Below are 22,768 nucleotides of genomic sequence, written 5' to 3' on the forward strand. Positions count from 1 at the left end.
CTTCCCTCCGCTCTTGAATCGATTTTCATCTCATTGTTTATTGTGCGCTTGTCATCCCGCCAGGAATGACTTTCCTTCCACCTGCGGTGGCCTTTTCTTAGCCCGTGTGGTTGACTACCCCTCCGCGTTGTATTGCTTGCCGCAGGCAAGTCTCGTCACCTCCGCGGCTCTTTCTCTTTCCACCACATTGTCTTTCATTTCGCTCATTTATCTCGTCTTCGACCATCACAATGATTAGTGCAAGCTCTTTTGTGACTCCGATCGGGAACCGGCCGGCGCGATATCGAACCCCTTCCCCTCCGCGACGCGCTGTTGAACCCATCTCTCCCTGCTCAACCACCGGCGTTCTTACCTCCCGGAACGATCGCGAAATAGTTCCGGGACCTACAAGCTCCGACCATGCTCATTTTCCACCAGGAGATAATAGGTTCTCACCGGCCGATGCCCCTACGACGCATCGGTCAGGTCATGGTCGGTCCAGCTCAACTATCGACACTCTCGCGACGATCGCGCTAGCGACAAGTCCTACCTTTGCACCCCTCCCAAACCGTCCCCCATCACAGACGTCGAACTCGAATCTGTCCATGTTTCCGCCTGAGCCTACAGAACCGATTGAACGCCCAGCAAAACGACCGCGATCGGAAAAAGATCAATCCTCATATACCCAACACCGATCGAATGCTACACCATTTGCGAATCCTCCCTCAATTTCCGATAGTATGAAGACCGATGCAGAGCTTTTGTTGAATTTTGCACGACCCACGAATCTCTACCCTCCGATGGCTTCCTCAAAATGTGTCAGCCCCGATGAATCCTACCATAGCCATACCCTCCACTCATCAGGCCCAATCAAAGAGAGCAATATGAGTACATACTGGGTCTCAAACCACGACAGCATGATATTCAATCATTCTGCAATCTACAACATTCCGCAATCACGCATGAGGTCCCAGTCAGATGGCTCCGCCGCTATATCTCGTCCCGTGATCCAAGGTCTCAGGCCGAACACAAGCTCTTCGAGCATCCAACCCTTAGCTTGGCAAGACGACGGAATTAACGGGGAGAAAGACTGGGATTTTGGGAACAAGGAATCCGCCGAGAGTCGTCAGACTACCTTTCAGAACCCAGACGAGACGACGATACCCATATTCCACCAGAGCCGGTCACTGAAAAGGGAGTATGACACAGAATCCGAACAATCTAACCAGGCTAGCTGTGCCACCTGCAACCTCGTCCGGATACCTCTCGACAATGAGGACCTTGGTGATGTGACTTGGATTAGCTGTGATGGGTGCAAGCGCTGGTTCCATATCGTATGCGCTGGGTTCAAGAATGACCGTGAGATCAGGACAGTCGATAAATTTATATGCAAAACTTGTCGCCCCATCCACGGTCAGACCACCTTTGTTCGGAAGTCGTCTCGCGCTCGCACTTCAATCGACTATGCGGGTCTCAATCAGGGCCTGGTAAAAGCCGCAACAGACTCGCTAGAGCATCACTATATCGAACCTATTAAGCAAAACAAGATACGCTTTCTCCCGGAAAAATTCCCGCGTATGCGCGCCGAACTAGTTAGTGCTGAATATTTCGAGCGAGGGAATGGGATGACAGAACCGATTGTCATCCCCGCGGAATTCAACACCTCGTCACAATTTGCGAATGGATGCCCTGAATTTGACGCACTTGTTCAAGAAGCATCAACGCAAGAGATGTTTGATGAACTTTTAGACCACACACTGAGCGACAGTTGCGAGACTGTTATTGACTGTGGCCAAGATCAATTAGACATGGTAATCCCACAAGGTCTAACAGTGAGGGCAGTCTCCGAGCTCTACGGTCCGGAGGAGAGAGTGGAGGTAATTGACGTCAAATCGCAACATGGCGAAGATAGGCGCTGGACTATGCAGAAGTGGGCAGACTACTACGAAAGCCCCGGTTCAAAGGTTGTCCGAAACGTTATCAGTCTCGAAATCTCCCAAAGTAAATTAGGCAGGCTGATTCGCCGGCCGAAAGTCGTGCGCGATCTCGATCTTCAGGATGCAGTCTGGCCTGAAGAGATGAAGGCCGTTGGGAATTATCCTAAAGTGCAGTTCTATTGCCTGATGTCAGTTGCCGACTGTTATACCGACTTTCACATTGACTTTGGTGGCTCCTCCGTCTACTACCACATTCTGAAAGGCAGGAAAACCTTTTTCTTCATACCTCCCAAGGATAAACATCTGAAGAAGTATGAGGAGTGGTGCAACTCACCTGCGCAAGACTACACCTTTTTGGGGGACCAAACCAAGGAATGCTATCGCGTTGATCTCTTCGAAGGTGATACTATGCTCATTCCCTCTGGCTGGATACATGCAGTTTGGACTCCCGAGAATAGCCTGGTCATTGGAGGAAACTTCCTAACCCGACTCAACTACGGAATGCAAATAAAAATTGCGAAGATTGAGAAGGATACCAAGGTCCCTATGAAATTCAGATACCCCTTCTTTCAGAAGATACAGTGGTACACTGCCCTCAAATATCTTGAGGAAGATCCGGTACCCCAAAGTGTGCTAGATGCGTTTGCACAGGACGAGAACTATCGCTTTCACCGGGAATATCCTATCTACTACGAGTTCGAAGAGCGAACCAACACTGAGCCTAGTGGATCACCCTACCACAACTCGCGGTTCTACTCACAAGCTGAATTGGAGGGGCTTCCAGACCTTGCAAAATATCTTCTTAGGACTGCCTTGATTGCAGGCTCTTATCTCGTTGAGGGTGTTACTGCCGATACCAGGAATGCTGTTAAGAGATCTATACCTGCGATGTCGGCTGAACCAATCGACATTATTCGGACATTTGGGTTATGGATTGCATGGAAGCGGGGTAATGAAAAGGCTGCGCAATGGACTCGTCCTGGCGTTGTGGAAACCAATGCCAAGCTCAGCCTCGTGGAAAAGAAACCCGCTGGGAGACCTAGTCGACGCTCGGAGCGTAACTTTGAAAATCAGCGGACGTATGCGGAGAGGCAGGCTGTGCAGCGTCTATCGGAGCTACCTGTCGATGGCACTCAAAGGGAGCCAGTCGTCGACGGTGAGAGCGTTATGCCTTTATCTAATATTGCGCCTCCCACGCTTACTAGCTCCGTTCCAGTGCCCAACCCCAATGAAGATTCCATTCCGAAAAACAGAACTGCATCGCGCGGCTCTGGCTTAGGTCCAAAGCGGGTCGCCTGTGATGCATGTCGCAAACGAAGGATTCGATGCCATCACAAGGAAGAGAACAATGGGGTGACAGGACCGCACATTTCAATTGGCGCTTCTAGCTTAGGACACCACACACCTACTGCGCAGGATGCGGCATCCGCGCTGAACTCGTTAGCTGCAATTGCTTCCGGGGCTAGTATTCCAAACGGTCATAATACTGTTAAAGCTATGGAACGAATTGAAGGCTCAGCGAATTACACCACTAGCATGGCAGCCGCACCACACAGGGCCACGGGAAGAGTCAGTGATACCAGCCCGGAGGGCGCGAACTCAACAAAGAAAGGTCGCAGCAAAGCCTGTGACGACTGCCGAAAGAGTAAGGTTAGTATATAAATGGATCTGGATCCCCTCTTTTTCACTGTTGTTTATTGGCTTACTAACTTTTGCAGCGCCGTTGCATTCACGATGAATATGGTAGAATCGACCCTGTAAAGGCCCAGGAGCGATCGAAGCCGCGGGCGACAAATCTAGCGAAACGCCCACGGGTCAATGAAGATGTCGCCACATCCAACGCAAGTAAACGGTTGAAGCAGGAAAGCACTTCACCAGTGGCTAAACCGGCCCATTTGCACCACCGAGAAGCAGAAAACCAGATGCGTATGCAGTCGACTGTTGAAAACGGTCTACTTGAGCACTCCCGGCACAAAAATAGCGAACAACATGCGGATCTGTTGCTCTCGGAGAAAGACGTCTTTGCTGATCAAAACTCATATGCGTCGCCACCGGCGTTCCAGGCGGATACTGTTGCTACCAAGGAGTTGACAACGGCTGTGTCTAAACCAGCCGCCACTTTGGTATCACCACCGACCTCGTTGGCGGATGAGATGGATATACATGACCAACCCGACGGCGAAGGGGAACATGCATCTGCCATATACACCCCTTCGTCGGGTTCCCGTCACTCTTCACGTCAACCCCGTCAGGTTGAAAGGTATATGCCCGAGGTTCACTTCGTCAAGACAGCCAAGCCTACCACAACATATCCGCAACCTGCGCGCCGCTCGTCCTTTGGTGGTGCTGGAGCGCAAAAGATCACGCCAGGACTGTCTTCCGGGCAGAAGAAGTCTGCGTCTCGACCCTCCTCATCTCATGGCAAGAAAAGTCTGTCACCTTCGGTGGAGAAGAAATCTGAGCGGCATTCTCTATCGTATACATCCCTCGGTCAGCACAGCAAGATTCATGAACCGGAGCAAGCAAATCTACTCGAGGACGACCCTGACGCCGAAAGCCTGCGCCTAATTCGTGAACTACAAGAACAAGAATTCAGTTTAAGGAGGCGGGCAGGGCGGACATAGTCTCCTACCTTCGTGACTGTTCTCATGCGAAGACACTCCCTACGGTGCTTTCTTTCATCTTTGTTTTGTTTCACGCATCATCTTCGTTCAAGTAGACATGCTAGATTGGGAACTTTCGAGGTTTGGTGCAACCTCCAATTACTTCGATTGTAGTTGGTTGCTAGCAAATCTGGGATCACGGAGTTTAATATGAGATGGAGTCTGATGGACATGGGATTGGATCGTTTTTCATTTCTTTTTATCCCGCTTTTCTTTCTTTCCCTTTCAATATACCTTCTTTCTCTTTGTCTATCTCCTTTTTTAACCACGTCTCATGCTTGTCTGGTGTTATTGGCTGGAGTTATTCTCTTGGGTTGTCTTTCCCTTTCCCCATTTCGCGTCTGCTTTCTGTTATCACAATATCTTCCAGTTGCTTGCTTTTCTGCATGATATCTCCTGCTCGCTGAGTTGAGTACTTTTGAGCCATTTTCTTTTTAATCAGGGGGCGTTCAACTGCGTATGGATGGGCAATTCAGTTCAGAATCTGAAGTTTTCTATTTTCCCCCTCTCCTTTTGTAATTCTTTTTAACTTAACCTCCTAAAGACTAGCCAGATTGACATTGATTTCAATACTATGGACAATCAGATAACCTTGATTATTCCCCCCCCCCTTCTTCCGATCTTGCTCTCTATATTTCTTATTTAATTTTGGTTCGATTGCTCCCTCCTAGGTTGAGTTTATGGGGGTTTTACGGGTAATGTTTTTTCTATTTAGTTAAGCACTATCAATGCTGCTGTATATATATACTCCAGTACAGATGACCGAAAGATCTATATGTTTTCTTAATAATCGTCTAACAAATATCCCGAACTACCTACCCACTCTGTCGAATGCCCAAAAAGAAAAGGAACTCCAGCTCTTACGGTTCCCCAAAACACTGAAAACCGTGTTATTGATAAAAAAAGTCTTTGTGTTAGGGCTAACAGCGCCTTCTAAAAATCAAACGACAGTAATCTCAACCAAAACAAGGTAAGAATAACGTATGGGGGTATACCATTTATGAATACGATGCGAACTGCAAATGGATATCGAATACGAGGGGGTAAAAAGAATAGACGAGGAGTGATAGGCTGAACGAGGAGGCAAGAGAGCAAGCGAGAGGAACCGCGATCGTAAATATCATCAAGACGTCACAGCACAATAGTTCATGAACCATGGTCTAACTGGCCAGCATCAATGGGCATGTTCGTAAGGATTCTCAGGCCCAGAGGCGGGCCACCGTTTGGCCCGTTTCCTCTCCCCGATGAAGTCTTTGATAATACAGGGAGCATTATCGGGCCCCTGGCATACTTTGTGGCGACCGAGGTGCTTAAATCGAGGGCCGATGGGCCCGTTCACGTAGTGATACTGGCCAGCAAAGCGATACTGTCGACGATCTCCCAGAGGGTAGAATTTATCACCCCAATGGCCGTTGAAATAGAACCATTCTGTCGGCGCGGATGGGTTTGAGACCGAAGCACGAAGGTCATCATTGACATGGTCATAAGTGTACATTTGTGAGTTGAGGAGCGGATCCCAGAGAGGCCCTTTATCTGTTTGATCATGGAGAAGACCCCATGGAAGAATGTACGAATGCACTCCTGGAGTGGCATACATAGCATGTGTACCTGTGGCAGAGTATATGACCGGCTGTTGGATTAGACAAAAATTAGCACCCAAGTATCCCTCAAAACAGCATGAGAAGAGCTACTTACTCGTCGACCAATCTTTTCCACGGCCTCATAGCTGTATGCTTCACCCCCGGAATGGGCGCTGAAGAAAAGCGCCTTGGGCTTTCCGTTGTGGAACCGCACCAAGCAATGCTCCCAGTCTCCAATATGGTTGCCGAACCGCACATTGAGCACAACGTTCCCCAGATTGAAGCTATAAAAGTAGAACCAAAAAGCGTCCACAATGCCATTGCCTTTGTCAAGAACAATTAGAATGGCTGGCGCGTCACTCCGCCCACCTACTCCTTTGATCGATATCGGCTCGCCTCCATATCGCTTCCTAAGCTCCTCGCGGATTTGCTCTTCGTCCGGTATGAGATAGCCAAGCTTATCTGGTGAAATATCTTCCGCTTCCCTGTCCTGCAGGGGCAGCTGCGTGTCGTACCATTGAGCCCGGTTCTCTGGCGTATCATCCGGAAAGGGACCGTCTACACGACCATCCCAATCGGCCCATGAGGGCTCGGGTTCTTCTTCCGGAGGGCTGGGGATATTCTTCTCTCCTTCCATCCAGGGAGGTCGTTCTTCTACATTATCATTGCTGGTCAGGAACACATTGTTACCCGCTTCCCATTTGTTGAGCTGATCAAGGTCCTGCAGAGTCGGATGATCCCTCTTCGATTGGATTGGGGTATAATTCAGCATGGGGGTGACATGATAGAGATGCTCCGCTATATCACACGGCCAGAACTGCTCCCCGGAGAATAAATGCACGAGAGGAGCATATTCGAGAACATAGTCCGGAATGTGTCGACGAGAGCGTTCTGCTGCGTCCCAGTCTTCTTTGGGATGAATTGTCTCATTTCCCCAATAATCTCGCCAAGGTGGTACATCTACTTCTTCGACCGTTGAGCCAGCTTTACGATGGCCAAAATGGGGGTGAACAGGATGGAAGTGGGCGGTACCACAAACCCCGAGCCACCGACAGGCTTTCCGGTCAAGCCAGGAAGGCGAAGAAGCGATCCATTCCTTCTCATCATAGTCCTCTGCGTACCAAATAAATGCCGACGGCTTTACCGCACGGACAAAAGTGTTAATTGTCACATAGGCGATAAGTGAGGAGAGAGTGATGATTGCTGCGGTAGTTTTCTGAACCATCTGCTCATAGGTGCTAAGAGGAGCTGCACCGTCGGAGGAGTCGCAGGTGGATACAGATTGAGGAGCAACGCCAGCCCCGTTATAACGGGCAGCAGTGCTGGGCGACAAGGAAGAAATGGTGGCAGAAGGAGCAGCGGAGATGGGCGCACTCCCACTGATGTATGGTTTCCCGATTGGGATAGTACGGCTGGACGGCGATAAGATAGTGGCGGTCAACAAAGCGTCGGTGGTGGGGCTCGCAACAGCTTCTACGGTGACAGCGAAGACCACGAGGAGCAGACAGAAGGAACGAAGGTAAACATTTGGGCCCAGAATCGCGGAAACCAGGACAGAAGGAGGAGGCACTATAAGAAGGAAGCGAAAACATTTTCCAGTCAGCTGGCGGTCGAGAACATCCGGAGGAAGCCATGATGGCTGTGGCCGGAGGGGAGCGAATTGAGGGCCGAGTCCAGCAAGAGGGCCCGTAAGCAGGAAATGGCAATTGGTCAAACACAGAAGAGGAGTCCGGGAACGACGGGACCGGCTGAGACGATGGACAATTGGGCAGGCGAAGACAGTGGAAGAGCAGCAGAAGTGAGTGGTCTGGAAGATGACGGATGCATTACTGATGACCTCCCTTGCTTCCGCGCACAGCCGGATCTTGCGGGAGAGTGGAGGAAGCGCGACCCAAACATGGGCGGACAGTGGCGGCTAATTGGTGCGATCAAACAAAGCAAAGAGCGGCAGGACTTACTGGTTGGTGTTTTCTTTATGCTTGATCGAGCAGATGGGCAGCAACAGGGCTGAGCTAGTATAGTGGGACTGGGGGGGCCCGGGAGGGGTTCATTTAGCCGTTGGGTGACTGGGATGCTTATGAGATCACTCAGCTGTCAGAACCTCAGAAAGCCCTGTATCCAATGTGCACGGCTTCCGTGGTCAACGGCAATTATTGATGACAACGAATGCAGCGGCAGGTTGTGAGTTTGGAGTTCTGGATTCTGGCATGCTGCGCGAGTCTTGTTGCTTGCAGGGCTGATCTGAGGCGCCGACGGGGCTGGGCGGCATGCCCGCCGCCAACCCGTGATCCGTCGGTGACAAAACCTGACATGACATCTACAGGAATTACTCCCGATACTGCCCAGAATCGGCCATTTCTTACCAAACAATACCACGTCTCAGTATAGTAAAGTCCGCCGTTGATCTTCTGCGAGTCCGAGATTCCGACACAGCTTTGCACCGGCAAGACCGGCTTCAAAAGAGTTCGCCTCGACGCCAACAGTAATGTCGGTACTGGAACCCGCCATGCTCAATTCGCATCTAGACGATGAGGATTCCGACTGGGAGTATGAGTATCATGACACCGAAACAGAGGTAGCTACGATCGTTTATAAACATCCCCTCTGGCTTTTGCGCCATACTCTAATCAATCCCTTTTCTCAAGACTTTCTTTTTAAACCTCGACCTGACAACTCATCACGGCGCTATACGAGCCCCTCGCCGCCGGAATGACCCCTCCGCTTCGACATCAACCAGCGCCCCCGGCACCGTCAATCCTACACCAGCTCCTTCGCGACCCGATGATCAAGACGCAGCTGTAACCGGCTCCGAAGCCGACAGCGCTCCCTCAGGGCGTGTTCAAATTCTCGGCCTCCATACGCACAACCCGATCATCTCCTACCAGAATCAGATCTTTAGCGGAACGTGGGCAGACCAGATCGGCACAGAGTTGTTTTTCGCGCGGCCTGACATGGTGGGCGCTGAATTCGACACGATTGAAGCCGCATCCACTCATATCGCGCCATTGAAGCACACTGAGGACTTTGACCTCATATCGGCCAACAGCGTCAAAATCCTCGGTCGAAAGGCAAATCTTATTTCGAGCTCAGGCCCTACTGTCGCACCAGGTCAGCGAGAACCATCCTTCGGTTCAACTCAGGGTTCTGCACTGGATGCCCCAGGGCTGGTATACAAGCCCGAGCATCAATCAAACCAAGCCCGGTTTCTGAATCGCTTAAAAGATCTGAAATCTCACAAGGGCGAAACAGATACCGTACGCACGGTCTTCAGTACTACCAGACGGGGTGCGAATCTTGAGGCTCGACTCCGGGGATGGGTACAGACGGAGGAACAACTAAACTTGATTCGGCAGCTCAATGATAGGGCTGTTCAGGGCGACACCAATGCCATCTGGGAGCTAGAAAACATCTATGCTCACCTAGGTAGTCAGGATCCCGGCACATCCGAAGGCCCATCGCGTTTGGGTTGAGAGGCTACGCAAAGCTTTGGAGATCCCTCACAAGCTTTTTCTCATGGAGAACCATCTTCGGGCCGGCTATAATCGGAAAGAAGACCTGAGATTTATCAATCATCAATCTACATGTAAATCACGTGCGCGGGTGGAATGCAGCCGAGGCCTGCCCCAGAAGCCGTCATTGCCCGACCCGGGGAAAGGGAAAAGAAGCCTACACCGCACAGGGTCTCGGTATCCTAAACAGTAAACACCACACAGAGAACGCTTGCTTCCACGTTTTGGGCGCGTGGAACGATAGCGCGCCTCTACTGGGCTCGAACTTCTGGGGAGCTGCAGACCCACCCCCCCTTTATCATGAACCGAACCGGTTTTCTTGCAAGCTAGCGTCATAGTGCAGACTGCAGGAACGGTCCATGTGATCGACAGCTACTATCCGAACGGACGGGAAGCGGGATACAGAGCAGGAAGATGGTGGTTTTCATATGACGATCGGGATGGCGAGATCATCCATATCTGAGCTGTAGCTGACAGCGTACGGTGTAGTATTCAGAAATATGGTCACGAATCCAACATTTCTATGATAATATAGAGGGCTAGAACAAATAGGTAAATAGCCGAGCAGTTTTCAAACTTTTGTCTTCAAAAACTTTGAAAGGATAAAGTGAAGGTACATATCTAGGAATACATTAAGCAAGTGAAATCGACGCAAGAAATGAAATCGTCGGATTTCGAAAGCAAGAGTACTACCTGGCATCCTTACTCCAAAGCAATGTGTCCCAGACCTTATTCAATCAGAAAGGAGGGAGAAAAACACCGAATACGCCTAATATCGCGCCATAACCCCGATGAACTGATTAATACTCCTCTATATCCTTCCAGAAGATAAAGGAGGAAAAGACCAAGCCAGGCCCGGTCGAGTACCCAGCCGAGGCCAGAGCCGGAAACAAGAATAAATATTAAGGAATTAGAGGTAGTAGAAAGTTATGACGGCTGATCTAGAATGCACGTGGGCTTTTAGATTCCACGGGGGACGGGGGCGGCGGCGGTGGATATTCGAATGCCGAGGGTGCTTGCGCATCGTTGTTTGTGTCTGTGACATTGAGAGACTTGGGGGTTTGCGTAGTTGAAGCCATGAGAGCGGTGAAGATGTCCTTTTGGCTGTAGGTTGTTGGAGTGATGATGGATGGGTGGCTCCGGGGCGTTGATGTGATAGCTGGGGAAGACATTGTAACGTGTGGATGAATTAAGGTGGTTGTTGTTGTTGTTGTTGTTGTTGTTGTTGTTGTTGTTGTTGTTGTTGTTGTTGTTGTTGTTGTTGTTGTTGTTGTTGTTGTGGTAGGAGTGATGGTAGTATAAACTCTTGGTTGCTCCTGGTTGTCTTAGTGTTAGTTGGATACACTTGTTTTTACATCAAAAAATAATGGGCGGCCGGGAGTTATAGGTAGAGTAGTTGATCGAGCGGCTCCGAAAATCGCCGAACAGAGGTGCAATGGGGAATTGGACATGATGACAGGGCTCGGTATCTGCATGGGTGCGGAGGGCCGCAGGGAAAGAACGGAAGAGTAAAGATCAAGCATTGCGCTGCGTACCTAGGTGTCCGAAGAGGCGGTCACGGATGTAATGGGGAGGAGGAGCAGGTATGGCGAATGGAGGCGAATACAGAAGCGGCAGGCAGAGAGCAGCCTTTATCAGTGTAGTTGTGTGCAGAGGAGCGGTTGTGAGGAGCTGAAGAAAGAGGCCGGGGGAGGCGGTTGTACTTGTTTAGAAGGAAGAAAACTGGGGTCTGGCCAACAATGCCCCAGACGGATGAAGGCTTGGGGGAATGACAGCTAATAAACAGGGAGCAAGGCGAGACAAGGACTGGGCCAGCCAGGAGCAGCTGTTGCATCCAGCGAGCAGAATGCAAGGCGAATCGGCTCAAACTTCATCCAACCTTGGAAGGGAGCAGGATTGTATGGAGCCAACGCCAGTGGGCTTGAGAGCTTGTTTGTCCGATGTTCCTCCCCGGGGGCTCAGGAGACAACTGACTCGGGCTCGCCTCGCCTTGCGTGGGATGGGCCATCCAGGATTCCAGGTTGCCCAAGAGGCCGGGACGGAAAGGCGGATACGCGCTCCGGCGACGCATCATCTTTTCCGGGGAAGCACCAGGGTCCACTGGCCTGGAAGCTGGATGGAAGCATCGCGACAAACGGGGCCTTTTCCTCCGTCGGAGATGAAGGCGCTGCCTGCCCTCAAACGAATCGCCGCTCGCCTCAGTCAGGGGGTCTCAACACCCTCGTCCATTCAAGATCACTTGGGCTTTTCATCTGCATCCACTTCGCTGTTTCTCCAACTGCTTGGCTGGGGCCGGGACAGTCGTAAGCAGGCAGCAGCAGGAAGCCCGCTACGAGGTCGGCCCAACATGGCCGCTGGATGAATTGGCCAAGCCAGGCACAATCATGATGCAAAAGTACAACTACGGCCGTCCCATCCTGTATCTTTGCTCAAGCGGCGATCAGACAAGAAAAATTGCGGAGAATTCGGCAAGGATGGAGTGGAACGATCGCTGGTGTGCATCCGCCTTGCTGCTTTTCAACCCTGTTCGTTGACAACGACGACCGTGAAACGATTGGGTCGATATGGGTTCTCATCCATGGAGATGGTGAGGCTGACAACCGTTTCCAAGGTTCTCCCTGAAATAAGCACATCCGCAACTCCGCAGCTGGAGCGTGGCAAATGGGTTTCACACAAGAATAGGACAATCAACAAACATTGGCGGTGCAGCAACCATCCATAGATCCTCGTCCCCAGAAGTTCCGGTCAGTCGTCGGTAATAATCAACACATTATCGGCGCAATGGCCAACGAAGACTGGTGATCTGTCTGCCACGCGGCCTTGCAAGCAAACAGCAATGGGCCGCTTAAGTGGTTCCATACCACACCGCTTGAAAGGATGCCTGATACATCGCCCTTGGACGGAGATCATATTTCAGGTTCAAGCGGTGTGTGCGAGGCTCCACGAGGCGGTCTCGTATTCCATAGACTATTCAAAAGAAGTCTTCGAGCAGTCGATACATCCACAAACAAGGCGTTATTATGCTCCTGGATAACTCCTTTTCTACCCAACATGCAAATGGGCCCATACTACTGCCTCCTTCATCTGTATTGAGATTGCCGGTTGTGCGGCGGTCAATTTATTCTGGTCAAATTATTCTTCCACCGTTGGCCGTCCGACGAGAAGCAGCATCCACCGTTCTTGCCCCGCTACGGAAGATTGAATATTGTAAACCCTTCACATTATTATCCATAAATCATTTTGTTTCAACCTATTTCATTGTTTATCCTCAACTCCAGCTTGCTGAAGCTGCTAGAGTTTAGAGCCACATATATTTGAAATGGCCCGCCTACGCCGTTTTATCCCCTGCTTGTCACCAACGGAGGAACCACAGGCGTATGTCCCCAACAATCCAGCATCAACAACCCTGTCCACGAGCTGAAAAAGTTTCGGGACAGGCGGGCATTGAATGGTGAAAATCACCTCGCTCGTGACCAAATGCGGCTTGTCCAGCGAGTAGGAATAAACTCAAGAGGCGCGTTCAAGGTTTCGATTTATGTCTCGAAAAACCGTATGCCGAGGGATCTAACGACAACACCTGCCACTTCATGCTTATCAGCGGCATTTTGTAGTTGCTTTGGTCAGCTTGGGGTTCCTTACTGGGTAAACGAAGATGGGCTGCTATGGAAACACCAAGAAACAGGTCAACCAAGGCTTCTTGCTCGACCTACGTACCCCCCTGTGGCTGTGATAAGACACGAATTGTCAAGAAGATTCATGGTTCCCTGGGCTGTCTTTGCGCCCTTATAGCAATCTCTTAATACCCAAGAAAAGTAGCTGCAACCGGTTCATTTGAGATATATAGTCATGTCAAAGGGCCGTCTCTCCACTGTGGTATCACCCTCATTCCCACCCCCACCTGCGCATATAAGAGCTCTCATGGTTCAATACACTACTCATTGAGCCCTGGAATTGCACTTTAAACAGAGAGAATAGCCACATCAAATACCCAAAAAGTTCAACACTGGCCATATCCACAGTCCACATGGAGCGCCGTCAAGCAACATATTAGATAATTTTCCAAAGTTCATATCCCTCATCGCATCGAGGCCATAGTAGTTAACCACTTGGACAGGTATACCTCAGTTCTGGTGCCAGTGACGCAATCGACTACATTGATCTGCTAGTTTATATACCCCCAGATACAGACTATTTTGAAGTTGCGTATGGCTAAAACACTTCGATACTCGGAAGATTGCTAGATAAAAAAGCCTCACTTTTACTGCTAAATGCTTTATACCTAAGGGCTTTCAGCGCTGCTCACTGACTTTACCGATATGTTGGGATAAAGATTTGAACGGCTCCATAACTATGTTTGCAAGGGTTCTTCAGCTATATAGAACTATGCTCATATAGCCTGACTTACTAGACTATGGGTGACCAATCTGCATCTTGGTTTGACAGCTCCTGCACGTCTCTAATGATAGCATCCGCATGAGCAACCTGGAGCACAGACTGAAGGAATAACTGCGGGATTGGTTAATATTTAATAGATGGCAAGACACGACCGTTTTCTGCTACTTTCCGTTACTTTCGGCCTAGGACTCCTAAGCCAGCGCTGGGAATCCCTTGTTTATCTAGGTTCCTTGATATCGCAACGCGTGAAGCAAAAGGATATTCTTTAATATCTTATCAAGACAAAACGCTTGGTGTACTATATCGACTTCAAGCGGGCATTTACGTAAACTCGGTTCTTGCATGATGTGGAAGATCAATCAATGTGTATAGAATCTTCTTTGTCCCATAAAGGAATGAGATATTGGTATATGGTATATGTTACTTTACAAGCTAAGCTTTTTTTTTTTTTTTTTTTTCTTTTTTTCCTTTCTTTCTTTCTTTCTTTCTTTTTTTTGCACCGGTGATATCTCACTAGAATATCATCCATCTACATCTGGAATAAGATGATTGGTAGATATACACATTATAAACTACTAACTAGGTAACAACTACAGGGCCCGGTAAGATTCCACGCGGCCTCACAGTTAGCATATGGAAGATGTACCAAAATACAACGTTTCAGGTTGGTGTCTAAGGTAGACTAGAGCCATCTGGCTGGTAAAGTATACAGTTATGCCATATCAGAAGTCTCATAATATATATACCCTGATGATAAAGGAAGGTTGTTCAAAATCCCTTTGTTATTCTCACCAAGGCCTGCTCGATTTCTCACCCTAAGAGCGCTTTGTGACAAGCAAACATTGCTAGGATGGCAGGGTTCAATTTGAATGGATACATGTGCCTATAGAGATATCTGCGAGTGTCTTATCTATTATCATACAAGGGCGGTCAAAAGTCTCCTTACACATCCCGCGCGCGCCCCACGCGTCAACCTCCACCACCAACTTCGTCGAACCATAACTCCACCAATATGAGGTCCTTTGGGACGGTAATTAGTGGAAATAGAGGCTGTTCTTAAGAGCTTTTACCAGAACAAAGATCAGCGCTTTATTATGCTTACTCGCAGGAAAATAACGTGTCAAAGTTAGCACGCGATTTTAATGTTTCCTGACCCACGGTATACTAAACAATTAAACGTGTACAAGAGCTCTAAACCTTTGATTCTAGGCCTCGAAGCGGGCGCAAATGAAAGCTTACTGATGCCTCTATTCGCTATATTTACTGTATTACTCGCCGATTTCCCCGCTTGAGCTGGCGTGCCCTGATAGCTCACGCACCTAAAAAAGTCTTAATATCAACCGTGAAGCGCGCCCTGAAGCGGAACTATAATGAAAGAAAGTGGAAAAGCAAGAAGAGGATCCCTTTAACCTGTAAGGATGTAAAAAAGCGCCTTGAGTTTGCTCGTTTGTGGCTTAATATACCTTTCAATACTTGGATATTTTCTGACGAATGTTCGGTTCAATGAAAGTCTAATTCTCCTACCCAGTTTGTCTTCCGATTCCAGAATGAAGCCTATCGACATGACCTAGTTAATCTCACGAACCATGGAAAGGATATCTTGTAGATGGTATGGGGTTTTATCTGGGTTGGTGGCTGCTTAAAGCTAGTCATCATGGAGCGGGATGCACAGTCATCTTGACATGGACTTACAGCGAATTCCTATATAAATACGCTTGAAAGTGGGCTTATTGAATACTACGAACCTGGTTTAATATTCCAGCAAGATAACGCGCGGATACATACAGCAGAGATAGTACAGCAATGGTTTGAAAATCATGGTATATGGGTTGTTGATTGGCCTCCGCACTCGCCTGATTTAAACCTAATAGAACATGTTTGGCACCATTTAAAACACCATCTAATGAAGGATTACCCAAATATCTATCTATAAGGAAGATCTTAGATGGATTGGACCCAATTTCATGAAGCAATCATTTATTCTTGGGAGAAGGTTGATCAGGGGGTTATTAATAGCCTAATTGGGTCAATGCAACGCCGACTGCGAGCAGTAATTAAGGCAAAGGGTTGGTATACTAAATATTGATCCTAGCTATCGATCGCACTTTGTATGGAGTCAAAACACCAAGAATTCATGGAGATATTAAAGTTTAAAGATATGGAGAAATTGACGTTTTCGGGCGGTGTAAAGAGACTTTTGACCTATTAGTGTATAATAGCTCGAGTTAAGAGCCCCTTTACAATGACTAATCATCACTCATGCCGGCTGCCACTATGCAGCAATTTCAATATCGGCCAACTTGATCATGTATGTAAGAGACCACCACGAATTCAGTGGTAGTTGAGAGGCAGGAATCTTCGAGACTCCGAAAGCACGCAATACCGCAAGTATTAAGCAACAGAGTTTTCTCTCAGTCCGAAAGGCGATTGGCGCGCTTGACCGTGTGCTGGACAACAGTTGACATTGACGGTAACGGCGCAAAGAGCAAATCGGGGCGATTTGTTCGGCTTCGTGAGGGTTCTTCCACAATCACGTCTTGGTTCGCCAGTTCTTGGCTCGACGAATGTGACTGTCGAGTTTTTCACCACGCGGGCCGAACTACGTCATCGCTGGGGAACCGTGAGACGCCTCGACCAACATCGAACGGACCGGGGTCGGAATCGCCTGTTGGACTAAGTGGGCACATGGAGAAGGGGATAACGAATATAACGTCTTCACAGCTGCGGTTTTACACTTATTACCTCATCCGCCCCGAGTTCTGAGCGCTCCAATGCAGGAATTGCGACCACGAACCCCACCTGGCCTTGATTATTTCCTGCATGGGGATATGTTGGGGAACGGTCTCTGGCAGCAGAAGTTTCGATGGGGTAATAGCTGGTCCCAGGGGGTGGTTGCGGCATTTTTCTATGAAAATTTGGGTAGTAGTTTGTATCAGTAGAAGGTATTGTATTTGTGGGTTGACACTAGACAATCGATTGAGGGATTGCAGGCGGAGGTGAACCTCCATGGGGCCATGGCAGATTTGAGGAGTGAGGAGTGAGCACTCTTTCACCCCGCAAAACACTAGCAATGATCGAGGATAGCCAGCCGCCTCGGATCCAGGCACACATGTCGAGATCGACCGTCCCCGCAGATACTGGGCTGCTGAGCTCAGTCCCTATCTGGTATCGACAGACTACTCTCAGAGGGAACAGAAACCTCCATGGCCTCTCCGCACTGGGATTGCACAACCCCCGGCCAACAAACCAGGCGGAAACCACCATGATGTTACAGGTGAGGCATTTTCTAATTTCTTCGCCATTATTACACAGGAGGAACAAGGGATGCAGAAGAAGTCAAGCAGCAAGCAGCAATGATTTGCAAGTAAGTAGCCATCATGACAAACCGAAATTCCGCTTTAGAAACCTCGTCCAGGTCTTCAAAGCGACTAAGTGGAGGAAACCAGACCACAAGACTCAGATAATCAGCTGATTGGGCCTCATGCCTCATCATGGCCTCTCATTCTTGCGAATCATGAGGGTGAACTTGTGAAGTGGTGGCTGTTCAGCCCTCCATATCAGCAACTCTTGGATATCTGGCCCCGGTTCTGCCTCCTTTACCCGGGATAGTTTGCCTGGATGAAGACGCTCTTACCTCTTGGGGGTTCTTTTTCGATTTTCGATATCGTGCCTTCGAGAATCCCGTTGGCCTGGACCAGCCACAACTCGTGACGGCCTGGTTTGAGGCAATTCTTCCAATTTTAGCTCCGGCCAGCCAATCACGCCTTCCGTGGTGGTATTTTTCAATTCACGGCACGCCGAAAGTTAGTTAGGTAAGACGCACTAACCGTATCTCGAGGGTCCGGGGCTGGGCCCACTGTGGTCTCCGTACTGACGAAGACGCGAGAAAGCCTTTAGAGTCTGGAGACTTGGGATAAAGAGAAATAATGAGTGCAACATTTGAAAGAAGCAATGGAGATACTACGAGTAACACAATGAGCCCGGCCTTGAAGAAATCGTGAAATTTCAAGGCGTTGTCCAGGGTCAAGGATTAGGAGCATTGGGGTCGGGACCGCTTCGCCGGGCCGGCTTTGTACCTGAGGTGGCTCATCGCGCATAGCACCGGAAAGGAACCGCCTCTGTAACGCTGATACGGCGATAAATACGCCGCACATACTACTATACTCTTTGGAAATGACTCTCCAGGTTCAACTGACCACAGCCTGGAGTTATATAAAGTACACTATAACCCCCAGTTGTTGCCCCGTATCCATATTTTTTTTCCCTTTCATGATTCAGACTTAGGGTCTTAAGCAAAGCAACCCCCTTGATTCGTGCTGCCCTAACATCACGATCGGGATCCCGTCGCATTCGCCTTCCCGATAAGCTTCCATCCATTCTTTCGTCATACCTGATCTTTCCTCCTGGATCGCTTCCCAAGCAACTGATTCTCAAATCGTTCATCAAAATCATCCCTTGTTGAATCGGTGAGTCACCCATTTGTTGTTCATCTTGTTATCTCCCTCCACCGGGTAGGATGCCTGCAGCGTTCTGCTGTGTATCCTTCTTATCAACGCCACAGCTACGGTGCTGAGCTTCTCCACCCTCTATCCCCTCAAATCCCCCTCCTTCCCTGTTTCTTCTCTCCTTCCATTTAACTACTTTACATCTTCATGTGTATATATTTCCTTGACATTCTTTGGTGCATGGGCTTACCGGTCACTACTTGCAGTCTTGTTTCCCCTTTCTCACCTTGAACATTTCAACAAAAAAGATCGTAGCTCAAATTCTTCGTCATGGTGTCCCCCGCCTCCTCCCTTCAGTCGCTACCTGACGTACCTGTCAACGGTAATGGATCCAATAAACTGCCCGTTCGGCCAGCTCCAAAGCTTTTTGGTAGCAATGACGGCGCCTCATCAGGCGCCGGGACGCCAATCGGCTTCCAGCGACACCCACACAACAAGATCCTTGACGGAGTGGCTGGAGCGAACACCCGCCTTCCTTCTCCTCAACCGACTCACCTAGCCATCCCTGGTAGTCCACATCGAATTCTTTCTGAAGAGGACCCAGGTTACATAGCTGCGAAGTTTGAGGGCAAAGAACATCAGATGGAACAAGGTGAGTTTGCCTCTATCGCATACGCGGCAGATACATTGATCTCGAGTCGTTTTTGCTAACCCCCCTGCGCGACTATAGTTATGGACCAGCTGGAAAAGAAAGGTTTCATTCCCGCGGAATTCATTGTGGGAGAAACAGAGTGGTTCTACAACCAGCTTGGAATCGATGACACATACTTTCAGACAGAAACTGTCGACGCAATTGTCACGCAGATTCTCTCCCTTTATGCTGCCAAGGTTGCAGCATATGCGCGTGATGATAAGAAGCTGGAAATACGTCTAGACAAGGAGGCTGAAGATCATGCTGTCTACATTGATACGAGCAAGCCCGGATTTTCAAGTGCCGGTGGCCCTGGTTACGAGCAAAGAATCGACAAGAAATACATTGACGGTTCAACTCACGACAACAGCTACCGAGTTGAAACTTTCCGTTCGCCCACCCCGGTACCTGGTGATGATGGGCAGCAGCTCCGTTGCTACTTCGTGTATAAGTGTCAGTTCGCCAACCCTAATCCGGGGCTGCAAGAGACGAACATCGACATCATCGGTGAGAAGAGGTTCTTGCAAAAAGCGACACCCAACACCAAGGCTGTTTATCAGGAAATAATCAGCAATGCCGTTTCTCGGGCTGGCCCCGTCATCGAGATGTTTGAAATCGAAAAATCTCGCGAAAAGCGTCTCGTTATCGCGTACCGCCAGGGATCCGCCATGGGACTATTTAGTGCACTTTCTGATCTATACCACTACTACCGCCTCACGAGCTCACGGAAGTACCTGGAGAATTTCTCCAATGGAATCACTGTCATATCACTTTACCTGCGCCCCCAGAAGAATGCAGAGATCGCCGCCAAGTTTCCCCCCATCGAGGCCGCAGTCCACCAAATCATCAAGGAAATTTCCCTTCTATACTGTGTTCCTCAAAACAGATTCCAGCATCATTTTGCCAGTGGACGCCTTAGCTTGCAAGAAACCATCTATGCCCACTGCGCATGGGTGTTTGTTCAACAATTCTTGAACCGCCTGGGCTCCGAGTATACGTCCCTGACCGACCTTTTAGATTCAAATAACAGCACACACGCGGAGCTTTTGGCAAAGATAAAAAAGAGATTGCGTACCGAAACTTTCACATCTGATTACATCGCAGAAATTGTGAACAAGTACCCAACCCTTATTCACAAACTCTATCTTGACTTTGCAAACACACATTATGTGCAGACTCGTGGCCCAGCCGAGGATGACTTCCTCCCGACCCTAAGTTATCTACGTCTTCAGGTCGACCAGGTATTGGACAGTCGACAATTGAAGCAGCTCGTCTCAAGCACGGCTGCTAATGAACATGATGAAATGGTCATGAGTGCTTTCCGTGTGTTCAACGCCTCGATCCTCAAGACCAACTTTTTCACACCGACGAAGGTGGCCCTTAGCTTCCGACTTGACCCACACTTCCTTCCAGAGCACGAGTACCCTCAGCGCCTATATGGAATGTTCTTGGTCATCAGCTCTGAATTCCGAGGATTCCACCTCCGCTTCCGAGACATTGCTAGAGGCGGCATTCGAATTGTAAAAAGCCGAAACAAGGAAGCATACAGCATTAACGCTCGCTCACTGTTCGACGAAAATTATAACCTCGCCAACACGCAACAACGCAAGAACAAGGATATCCCGGAGGGTGGCGCAAAAGGAGTAATCCTTCTAGACGTGGACCACCAAGATAAAGCTCGTGTTGCCTTTGAGAAGTATATTGACAGTATCTTGGACCTCCTTCTACCACCCGTTAGCCCTGGTATCAAGGATCCCATTGTCGACTTGCACGGAAAGGATGAAATTCTTTTCATGGGCCCGGACGAAAATACGGCAGAATTGGTCGATTGGGCTACCGAGCATGCTCGCAACCGTGGCGCTCCTTGGTGGAAGTCTTTCTTCACTGGAAAGAGCCCCCGTTTGGGTGGAATTCCTCACGATACATATGGAATGACAACTCAATCTGTTCGCCAATATGTCCTTGGAATCTATCGCAAACTCAACATTGACCCTTCAACTATCCGAAAATTGCAAACTGGTGGGCCCGACGGTGACCTCGGTTCAAACGAGATTCTCCTGGCTAATGAGAAGTACACCGCAATCGTTGACGGGTCTGGTGTCATCGTAGATCCTCAGGGTCTTAACCATGATGAACTTGTGCGACTCGCGAAGAAGCGGACAACGATCTCCGAGTTCGATGTGAGCAAGCTCTCACCCGAAGGCTACCGGGTACTAGTAGATGAGAGCAATGTGCATCTACCAAATGGAGAGCTTATCCACAATGGAATGATTTTCCGAAACTTGTTCCACCTTCGCAAGGAGCTACCATATGACACCTTTGTACCTTGTGGTGGACGTCCTGAATCAATTGATCTCTCCACCGTTGGAAAGCTTATTGAGAACGGCAAATCAACTATACCCTACATCGTTGAGGGTGCCAATCTGTTTATTACTCAGGATAGCAAGCTTCGTCTCGAGAAAGCCGGCTGTATCCTTTTCAAAGATGCTTCTGCTAACAAAGGTGGCGTGACTTCCTCGTCATTGGAAGTCTTGGCTTCTCTTTCATTCGATGACCCAGGATTCGTGGAGAATATGTGTGTTGGAGAAGATGGCACCGTTCCAGAGTTTTACAACACCTACGTCAAACAGGTTCAGGAAGTCATTAAGGAGAATGCCACCCTTGAGTTTGAGGCAATTTGGCGTGAACATGAACAGACTGGGATCCCTCGCAGTGTCCTGAGTGACAGGCTTAGTGTGGCTATCACTCAGCTTGACGAAGAGTTGCAGAAGACAGAACTGTGGGATAACGTTGAGCTCCGCAGATCTGTTCTCAACGATGCCCTGCCCAAGCTGCTTCTAGACAAGATCGGGCTTGAGACAATCCTTGACCGGGTAAGTTGCATGTTGCACGTCTAGGACCACCATATGACAACTGGGAAAAGTGACTAACAAAGAAACTATCTAGGTTCCTGAAAACTATCTCCGGGCTATCTTCGGTAGCCACCTTGCCAGCCGCTTTGTTTATGAATACGGAAGTGGACCCAGCCAATTTTCGTTCTTTAACTTGTAAGTTATCATTCACTGTGCTTGTTCTGTCGAGTGAATGTTGCTAACGAGATCAATTACAGCATGACCAAAAGACTTGCACAGTCCCAAGCATAAAGGTCTGTTTAGACAGTGGGCTGAAGCTACCTTTGTTCCATAACTACCCCTTCGGTCCCACAATGATGTACACTTGCAGCGTTACGAATGTGTTTTCTTTTCTTTTCTTTTCTTCCTTTTTTTTTTTTTAAAAAAAAAAAATGACCTTACACCCGCTTTCCGGTTTGGGAATACAGAAAAATCACGATACTAAAACTTTAATGATTATCTCGATATAAGACCGTGTGTGTTCATAGCAATAGCGAGAGAAATGATATTACCAACAAAGGTTGTGTGTCAAGATTCAGGAATATTTCCGCCCCAGAGGCAATGTAACCTGATAATCATAATTTACTAATTGCATGGGTGCTCCTCAAATCTCTATACCCAAAATATTGCTTTAATATCAAGGAATATGATAGAGTGTATGCTAATATATATGAATGA

At 48.9% G+C, this 22,768-nt stretch overlaps 6 protein-coding genes across 6 annotated transcripts; 4 read left to right on the top strand and 2 right to left on the bottom strand.

Annotated features, from left to right (window-relative positions):
• Nucleotides 1–230: 230 nt before the first annotated feature.
• jhd1 ([Histone H3]-lysine-36 demethylase) lies at nt 231–4,540 on the top strand (the record flags this gene model as incomplete). Its single annotated transcript, XM_040807191.1, has 2 exons — nt 231–3,566; nt 3,635–4,540. The coding sequence occupies 2 exons, from the start codon at nt 231–233 to the stop codon at nt 4,538–4,540; spliced, it is 4,242 nt and encodes a 1,413-aa protein (XP_040670319.1).
• Nucleotides 4,541–5,753: 1,213 nt separating this feature from the next.
• On the bottom strand, nt 5,754–7,793 carry ASPVEDRAFT_54699 (uncharacterized protein; the record flags this gene model as incomplete). Its single annotated transcript, XM_040814962.1, has 3 exons — nt 5,754–6,209; nt 6,275–7,728; nt 7,778–7,793. 3 exons carry the CDS (start codon nt 7,791–7,793, stop codon nt 5,754–5,756), a joined length of 1,926 nt encoding a protein of 641 aa, XP_040670320.1.
• Nucleotides 7,794–8,644: 851 nt separating this feature from the next.
• On the top strand, nt 8,645–9,629 carry ASPVEDRAFT_31005 (TFIIIC subunit 6 family protein; the record flags this gene model as incomplete). Its single annotated transcript, XM_040810414.1, has 2 exons — nt 8,645–8,734; nt 8,805–9,629. The coding sequence occupies 2 exons, from the start codon at nt 8,645–8,647 to the stop codon at nt 9,627–9,629; spliced, it is 915 nt and encodes a 304-aa protein (XP_040670321.1).
• A 1,509-nt stretch (nt 9,630–11,138) lies between these two features.
• ASPVEDRAFT_796978 (uncharacterized protein) lies at nt 11,139–12,418 on the top strand. The gene is made up of 2 exons (XM_040816739.1): nt 11,139–12,162; nt 12,280–12,418. Exon 1 carries the CDS (start codon nt 11,437–11,439, stop codon nt 12,028–12,030), a length of 594 nt encoding a protein of 197 aa, XP_040670322.1. The 5' UTR covers nt 11,139–11,436; the 3' UTR covers nt 12,031–12,162; nt 12,280–12,418.
• Nucleotides 12,419–17,614: 5,196 nt separating this feature from the next.
• ASPVEDRAFT_797457 (uncharacterized protein) lies at nt 17,615–18,111 on the bottom strand. The gene is made up of 2 exons (XM_040816753.1): nt 17,891–18,111; nt 17,615–17,827 (listed from the first exon to the last, which is right to left on the bottom strand). Exons 1-2 carry the CDS (start codon nt 18,000–18,002, stop codon nt 17,694–17,696), a joined length of 246 nt encoding a protein of 81 aa, XP_040670323.1. The 5' UTR covers nt 18,003–18,111; the 3' UTR covers nt 17,615–17,693.
• Nucleotides 18,112–18,773: 662 nt separating this feature from the next.
• On the top strand, nt 18,774–22,688 carry ASPVEDRAFT_44076 (glutamate dehydrogenase (NAD(+))). The gene is made up of 4 exons (XM_040812970.1): nt 18,774–19,160; nt 19,239–22,072; nt 22,146–22,246; nt 22,309–22,688. The coding sequence occupies exons 1-4, from the start codon at nt 18,839–18,841 to the stop codon at nt 22,340–22,342; spliced, it is 3,291 nt and encodes a 1,096-aa protein (XP_040670324.1). The 5' UTR covers nt 18,774–18,838; the 3' UTR covers nt 22,343–22,688.
• The last annotated feature ends 80 nt before the right edge of the window (nt 22,689–22,768 follow it).

This window comes from Aspergillus versicolor, assembly GCF_001890125.1.
Source record: "Aspergillus versicolor CBS 583.65 unplaced genomic scaffold ASPVEscaffold_7, whole genome shotgun sequence".
Classification (NCBI taxonomy): domain Eukaryota; kingdom Fungi; phylum Ascomycota; class Eurotiomycetes; order Eurotiales; family Aspergillaceae; genus Aspergillus; species Aspergillus versicolor.